The 8,646-nt window shown below is 37.3% G+C and overlaps 1 protein-coding gene across 1 annotated transcript; it reads left to right on the forward strand.

The window, feature by feature from the left end:
- The first annotated feature begins 1,024 nt into the window (after positions 1–1,024).
- Positions 1,025–8,591, forward strand: hnrnph3 (heterogeneous nuclear ribonucleoprotein H3 (2H9)). The gene is made up of 11 exons (XM_024295060.2): positions 1,025–1,121; positions 1,728–1,820; positions 2,609–2,764; positions 2,906–3,049; positions 3,794–3,932; positions 4,645–4,844; positions 5,699–5,794; positions 5,886–6,001; positions 7,287–7,422; positions 7,592–7,645; positions 7,733–8,591. Exons 2-11 carry the CDS (start codon positions 1,733–1,735, stop codon positions 7,798–7,800), a joined length of 1,197 nt encoding a protein of 398 aa, XP_024150828.1. The 5' UTR covers positions 1,025–1,121; positions 1,728–1,732; the 3' UTR covers positions 7,801–8,591.
- Positions 8,592–8,646: the final 55 nt, after the last annotated feature.

Raw genomic sequence — 8,646 nt, forward strand, 5'->3', positions numbered from 1 at the left:
AGGACACACTATCTATCTACTCCAGGAGTCTCCAGCCCGGTTCCTCGTGAGTTACCGCACAGCTTACCTGGATCGGACGTTCAGTCCACCAGAAACTGGGGTCTGGGATTTATTCTGATCGATAAACCTAAAGGCAAAACAAGCAGCGCAGCAGCTCACGAAGTTTAGGGCTGGAAATGCCTGATCGGTTCCATCTACCCCCACAAAGGTGTAACCGACAATGGAAGATACAACATAGCTAAACATTACGGACGTCCCGCGGAGAACCGCAAGCTAACGAGCTCCGTGTAAAACCTGAACCGCATAATGAAACGGGAGGAAAAAGTGCGATACATTTGAAAAAACAAACAACACCCTCATCTGCTTCATTGATACGTACCTCCATTCTGCAAAAATCGATGTGGAAACTTGTAAAATGCAAAGAAGAAGACGACAATTCCAGTGACGAAGAAGAATCAGAAACAGTGGGCGTGCCTCAACGTTAAAGTTTAACTCCGCCCATTAAACGTTTAACTCCGCCCACGTTGAGGCACGCCCCGGTCTGCAGGCTGCAGCCAGGGGTAGTTGACTTTTTTGCAGACTTTTTTTTTTATTATTATGTAAGCATTTGTATGAGTTAACCCGTTCAGTTCAACTTGAATAGAAGTTTAATCTGATAAGGTCAATGACCTCTTTTGATCAATTATTTAGCTACTCAACCAATAAATAAATAAATAAACTACACACAAATATATATATTTTAAATAAATAACACAATTCTGACTTGAAAAGTAGGTCCCATACATTCATAAATCTTACATTTAATTCAGTTTGCGCTTGGTAACCTTAATTTCTATGCGTGTTCCAGCAGTTTCTGAAAGAAAAAAACATGCACATATACACATCACCGTGTCTTTAAACTACAAAGAGGTTCATTTTAGCCTGTTTTCGATAGTTTATCCTTGACTGGTTTTCAACAAAGTGTCACTTGATTAAAAAACAACAACATTAAAACCAAAAAACTGCAGTCGTTGTAGAAAAAGAAATTCAAATCTCGCGATAGGATACCTGAGATCGTCTGCTGTCACTGTCACCTGAGGCTTGGGAGAGGAGTAGGAGAGCGCCGGGAATAAGAACAGCATGTATGATATGGCACCGGTTTTTAATCGTTTTTGGTGAACTATTTTAACTTGTGGGATATATACTATTGGTTGCTTGCAGTGTACAGTGTTTAACTTTTTATCTAGTCTGCGTTAAACATTTGACCGCTGTCGCCGTCCTCCTGTTAGCCTGCTAAGTTGTAGCGTTGCCAAGCTAGCATCTAAACGAGAGTTTGCTGTAAAGAACCGTCAGCTCTATTACAGAACCATAGAACCAGAATCATTAACAAAATTGTATGACTTTATAAATTAGTATCCAATGTTTTAATCTGGAAATTGCATAAAGTGCTATTTTTTATTAATGTTAGCTAAATTATTAGCAAGAAAACCTTGTCAAATAGTTAAGGAAGTAACCAACGTTTAGCTACTTGTAAACTGTTTACCGTACGAAATAATAAGTTACTGAATTAATTATTTAGAGCATTCACGTCTGTCTCATTAGAATAAGCAAATATCTTTGGTCTCCTGGTTTTCTCTTCGTTGAATGATATTTGGCATTTCATGTCTGAAGACGTTCTAGAGTTTTCTGTTCACATTCTATTGATTGCTGTTTAATGCCTTGCTGCTGGGCTTTACTTTCTGTGGCAGTGAGGATGTCTTTGAGTGAAGAGGGGTATGTGGTCCGGATCAGAGGACTTCCTTGGTCCTGCACACAAGAGGAGGTGGCAAGTTTCTTCTCTGGTGTGCAAACACACACATTCCTACTTATTTATAGGACACATTTTTTTTTGTTTGTTTTCCTTATAACACAAATGTCATGTATTTATCAAACAACTGGTGGAAAAATTACTTCCACAACTTTTAAAGAAAATAATTTAAGAAGAATATAAAAGTAAAAGTTGAACTAATAGCTTTTAGTTAATTTATTACTCATATATTGATTCTGCAGCCTACAAAATAATTTTATTCTCAACATTTTGTGCTTCCTGTTGATACCTTATATTTTCACTCTTATTTTTTTTTAAACCCACTCCAATGTGTTTTTGGTGTTTTTAATGTGTTCTTGTAGCATTTTCCCAATGATGGAGGACATATATAAAGAGAATTAACTTTAAAATAGCATTTCTCAGTATTTCTTTATTCAAAGTGTTTATTTAAAACTGTACGGCTAGCAGGAGAGCATATAAACAAAAAGAAGATGGGAATTAACAGTCCTGCCCACAAATTGGAAGCAAATTTCTAATTAATGAATGGTGCTCTGCAGAAACTATGTCCTAGAAAACAACACAGGTTTTGATTTGGGGGAAAAACAGCATAATCATAATTAAAAGCTCACATGGAATGCTTTGAAAATAGATTAGAACATGAATTGGAAGGGAACTTTAAATGTTTTTAGAATTGCAGTATGGGACACTTATCCTGATGAAAGAGTGTTTTAGCACTTTTTATTGTTGCTACACTATAGTTGTTATATTCTGATGTGAACAAATATGATTGATAAATACCTTAAAAATCTAATTGTTATGCAGACTGTGACATCGTGGGGAAAATAAATGGAGTGTGTTTCACCTACTCTAAAGAAGGCCGACCCAGCGGTGAGGCCTTCATTGAGTTAAAAACGGCAGAGGATTTCAAGAATGCACTCGCCAAGGACCGTAAATACATGGGACACAGATACATAGAAGGTAAGTGATTTTTGAGTCTTAGCATTGTCTTCACCTTTTATTTCTTCTATTTTCTGTTCCTTCTTTTTAGCACACGTCTGTCTCAACATGTATGTGGTTCCCAATGCCAACGAAATGTGTTTTGGTTTTTGTCTGAATCAGTTTTCAAGTCAAACCGCAGTGAGATGGACTGGGTACTGAAACGAAATGGTCCTGCTGACTATGACAGCTGCAGTGGCTGCATGCTGAGATTGAGAGGACTGCCCTTTGGCTGCAGCAAGGAGGAAATCGTTCAGTTTTTCTCAGGTATACGAATACTGAACACTAGTGTTTGCGGTAAAATGTTGTGGTACTTAAAAGCAATTCAAGGAAAAACGCCACAAAACCCATTTTTCAAACAAAATAATGACACTTTTGTTATCTTTTTAGACTTGCATTTTAAAAGGGGCTAATTAACCAAAGCTCCCTAAATGCTCAAAGTGTTTTTTTAAACATCCCTCATGTATGTAATATTTCATATAGCCATACAAAATACTGCTCTGCATTTTTGATTTCTCAATACAGTTAAAAGGCTGAATATTTTAAAGTAAAACTCAATTAAGAACCCTCTCATTAAGGTTTTTTCAGTTCAAAAGAAGTCTATTTTTTTGGGGTTATGCTTCAACAAAAGCCGTTTTGTTTGTTGATTTTTCTTGAACAATGCCACTTCAAGTAAGAAATAATTTAGATTTTATATTAAAAGTGTATATTCCCCTTTGCAAGTCAAGTTGTTTGCAGTAGTTTTGTAGTTGTATCTAGTCTTTTTTATTTAAATATATTTACATATCAAAAATGTTCCTTCTTCCTTCACCCATTTCATTCTTACATGAAGGTATCATTTATTGCTAGAAATGTGAAATAATTGTCAAATCAGGGCTATCCTTCCACAGTTTAGTCAGTTTCTTTGTTGTCATAATATTTCAACTCTAAAAACCTGAACAGTTGCAGTGGGTGTTGTTCTATCTGATCCGTCTACCTACCGACCTATGTATTTGTGTGCTTGGGTTGAAGGGTTGAGAATCGTGCCAAATGGGATAACTCTTCCAGTGGACTACCAGGGGCGGAGCACAGGGGAAGCCTTCGTGCAGTTTGCCTCAAAGGAGATAGCAGAAAAGGCTCTGGGGAAACACAAGGAAAGAATAGGGCACAGGTGGGACAGATGGGAGAGGGACGGGCTGGACTGGGTTTGGCTTCAATTCTATGGGTGATCTAAACAATTGGGGTTTAAAACAATAATGGCATTAATGGATGGGTTCTGCTGGTTGAATAAAGGACTGGTAAACTGTAACAATTCTGGTTAAACATTATGAAATTCATTTCCATTGAATTGCTTGTTTAAAAGACACATTTAAATGAGATGAATACTGGAATAACAGAACACTTGAACTAAAATTTTACATTTGTTTCTTTTATGTATTTATTTTTATCATAATGTTTGTGTGGTGGTCATTCCAAACAGTAATATTTGGCTTAATTTTATGATTTATTGGTGCTTTCTTTATTTCCTTACATGAGCTGTAGATGGTTTTTGATGGAGTTGTGAGGAATGGATGCAGCTTCTATCTTTAAAGCTCTCTGTTAAAAAGTTAAAATGTTAAAGCAACACCTTTTGCACATCAAGGACTTTACTTTTTTACAGTAAGTTGCAGTGGGAAAGTTGATTGGGAAATCCTTTGGTGCAGCCCTAAGCCCAGCCAATGAAGGATATTTTGTCAAGGTTGTTTAAACATTCAGACAGCGATAGAGTTTGTCTTTTGTGTGTTTTAGCTTCATAACTAAGCCTGTAACCAGACCTGATCCCACTCCTGCATCTTAACCCTGTCCTCTACTCCATTATATCCCTTGGGCCTCTCATTTTGCAGGTACATAGAGATTTTTAAAAGCAGTCGTAATGAGATCCAAGCCTACTACGATGTTCCCCGGCGAGGACTTGGGGGCCAGAGACCCAGTCCCTATGACAGGCCAATGATGTCGGGCCCCAGAGGGGGATACTACGGGCCAGGATCTGGTCGCAGTGGAGTTCTGATGGACAATATAAGGGCTGGAGGAGGTTATGGAGGAGGTATGTGAAGATGAATAATTCAGTCTTTTTTTTGTTTTAAAATGTAATGATGTATTCAGACTGCACACATTTGGCTCGCTTAAAGTAAACCAGAGTTCGTTTCCCCAATAATCTGGAACAAATCTTGAGTCTGAATACAGACCGGGACCAGAAACCTCTCTCTGACCCATCTTTTGAGGAGGTCTCTATTAGTTTCCAATAGGACTGAGCTCTGGTTCGCTCTGAGTTTCCTCAGTCTGAATAGACGCCATCCTCAGAGGGGGGAAAACTGAAACAAAACAGCCACCTTAGCTGGTATTTACATGATGTAAACAGAAAGCTGTGGACAAACGTGAAGCAGCGATGACACAGTAACCCATTGAAATGTGATTGGATGAATGCAGTCTCATTAAAATTACTTTTAATGTCATACTTTGATGATTAACTGGTCAGCGAAATATAGAATTTGAACATGTAAACTATTCCAACAAGGATTACAAAGCGCAGGACTTCCTTCAGTTTCCTTCTTTCGTTCCTTTGCCCCGCCCTGTTAATTTCTGGCCGACAGCTGAAGAGCTCTTTAGTCACATGGTTTTATTTACAAGGTTTATTTCTGAACACAAACCAAACACAATGTTCAGGACTCAATCCAGCCCAAATTAAGCAGACTCTGTCCAAACCAACAGATGTTTTCAGTCTGACGCCCTAAGAAATACATTAACTTAATAAATACACATATATATTATTATAAACCTTTGTAGTAATAGTTTGTTTCATTATCAGCCTTTCTTCTGTTTTATAAGCAGTGTTGGTTAAAAAAGGAGCTGTGCTTTTTGTCTTTATGGTGCATCACACTGTTTATGGTTGGTATCCAGGTTACAGTAACTTTGACAACTACAATGGTTTCAACAACTACTGCTTTGGGAATGGGATGTTTGACGAGCGAGTAAGAGGAGAGAGGACGGGGAGAGGTAAGGTTCAAACTTTAGTGAGCCTGGTTTTCCAAAACGTCCTCCTACTATCCTAGTGTGAGATAACAATGATTTTGTTTTTTCCCCAAAGGAATGGGAAGCCACAGCTATGGTGGACAGAGTGACGGGGGCTCAGATTTTCACAACGGACATTTTGTCCATATGAGGGGGTTGCCTTTCCGCGCTTCAGAGGGAGACGTGGCTAAAGTAAGAAAACAACAGACAACAGGGTTAAGTTAAAAGTATAGTACCTTTGAATAAATAATCAACCACATAAACAGGAAGAAGTATGAATTTGATCAGCAGATAGTATTGCTGTTCACCTTTCACAGTCTTGCTGTTTAGCAGATATTTTTTCAGCTCAATTTTGGGTGCTTTTTTTCTGCATCCTGATTGGCTGTTGATCTTGTCTATAAATGTTTTCCGCACCATGTCTCCTGTACAGAGATACGGCCCGTTTAGATTGTCGGAGTTGCATACATTTTATGAACCTTCTCTTGCGATCAGATCCTTGTTTTCATTCTATGATAATTTAAACTAGAGAGAAAAGTGTGAATGTGTTAATGTCTTAGAAAAGTATATGGTGTGTACTGAGGAGTTCTACAGCCTCAAAAAAATCCTTCTTTGTGAATTTCCCCTGTCATGGGATATTTATGGAACGTCTTCTGTGATAAACGAAGGGAACACTGTACAGTTTATCACTGATTCAAATGTTTAGCTTTTAATTTTCAAATATAATTCCTAAGATGCACCGTTTTTATTTTTTTATTGTTTTAATATCAACTACTAACACCTTTTTATGGTTTCCATGATTTTAAGTAACATGTTTTTGAAGTGGATCTGATTTTATGATTTAGGGATGTGAATCTAGTTGTTACTAGTAGTATACAAGTAAGTAAACAAATGACAGCAACAGTATACAACATATACATTTACTAGTCAAAAGTTTAATTGGAGCTTTAGGGAATTATAAATGATTAGCAAGAGAAATAAGTATTTAAAAGTATTGTTATTTTAGTAAAATAAGATGCACTGCAGTGAAGACCACAATATTAGATGCAACCTTATGCTCGTAACGTTGAGTTTGAATAATTTAGTCTAAAGAGGTGGCTCATTACTTATGGGATGGATCTTCTAACCTTAGTATTATTATGGTCTGGATTAGGGTTAAAATGTAAATGTAATGAATTTGAATATTTAATGTGAATTAAGGAAACAGGGTTGTGCAGGGTAACCTGTAACCAAATGTTCCAGTTACATTTACATACACGCTCAATGCCTCATTCTCTTCATAGTAACTGACCATTTGGTGTGAATGAAGTTTGGTCTGATATTTTAATAAGTTCAGGATGTTTCCTTCCTGACTTTTTGATGTTTTGTAAAGTTTGTAATCCAATCCGTTGAACCAGACAAATGACTGGAGCAACTTAAATTTATCTGCTGCAGACTTTTCTATGAAGACTCCTTTTTTGACTTGTTGCTCTTTTTTCAGTTCTTCTCCCCTTTAGTTCCACTGCGGGTTCACATTGACGTGGCTCCTAACGGCAAGTCGACCGGAGAGGCAGACGTAGAGTTCCGCTCCCATGAAGATGCCGTGGCAGCCATGTCCAAAGACAAAAACCACATGCGTATGTTCCTGTTTTTCCTCTTTACTCTGCTGCCTTCGTTTGTCGTTAAAACATGACGTTAATAAAGAGTAATGGACCAAACAAAAATGTAGATTTTATTGCAGTAGACTTTGGTTGTCTAAGTATAAAAAAGTTCTGTTGCTTATTCTAATGGAATTATTCTCCACAGAGCATCGCTATATTGAGCTGTTCCTTAACTCAACAGCCAGTGGAGCTGAAACAAGTAAGCTTCAATTCAGGACCTTGAAATCCGATCAAAAGTAGCTGGTTGCGCTTTTTAGAAACATTCACCACATTTCCTTTCTTTCAGGTCGCAGTGAACGTTACTACGGTGGCTCAGGAGGCTCACGCAGCAGTGGGTTGCGAGGTGCATACTGAAGACCTCATCCGTCCTCCGATCCATTCTGATGTTTGTCTGCACCTTTTGAGGCTACATTTGCCCAGTTATTTCCAAGCAGGAAAGCTATCTTTTGTGTTTTTTTCAATTGCTGGTTTTCTTTCAAACCTCACCACAGGCTTACCTGATTTAACATCAGCAGCTCCATTACACTACTTCTGGAAGACTAGAAGAACAGATTTGCCTCAGAGTTGGTTACAAGGGTGGAGCCAAGTAATTTATTTTTTAATCACTTTAGACATTGTAAATCAATTTTTCAAGTCAAAATTTCAGATTTTCCTTTGCAAAATATATAAAAAATGTAATAGAGTAATATTGAGTTTTGAAATACTCACTTTAAACAGGAGGCATTTGTTGCATGCACAACAAAAACATTTATTGTATGGTGCTGTAATACCAGACCTGAGTGTAGTAAACTGGAGTCTGGTTGTTTCATAGCTGAGGACGACATGGTGGGATGAAGAATAACACGTTTTTCTTCTTACAGGACTTTACTTCTAGGGGTAAAATATAGTTCTAAGGTTTACCGAACATGAAGATTTGAAATTAATTTCAGATCAGCTTTCCTTGTTTGAAAGGTTTTATAAATGTGAGCCTGTGTGCTGTGCGTGTGGTTTTGTTTTTTTAATCAATGTTTTCACTCATTACAGAATTTAAGTTTATTTCAAAAGAAAGTTCCACATTTAATGAGTGGAAGTTAAATTTCTATATTTGAGCTGTAAGATTGTTTATGCAGCTGTTGTACATTTTGCCTAATAAATTTTATATTCAACTGTTTGCCTCTATTAATGTCACTGGCACATGTAAACATTAGTTTAGTGCTAAAA

This window comes from Oryzias melastigma, linkage group LG3, assembly GCF_002922805.2.
Source record: "Oryzias melastigma strain HK-1 linkage group LG3, ASM292280v2, whole genome shotgun sequence".
NCBI lineage: Eukaryota > Metazoa > Chordata > Actinopteri > Beloniformes > Adrianichthyidae > Oryzias > Oryzias melastigma.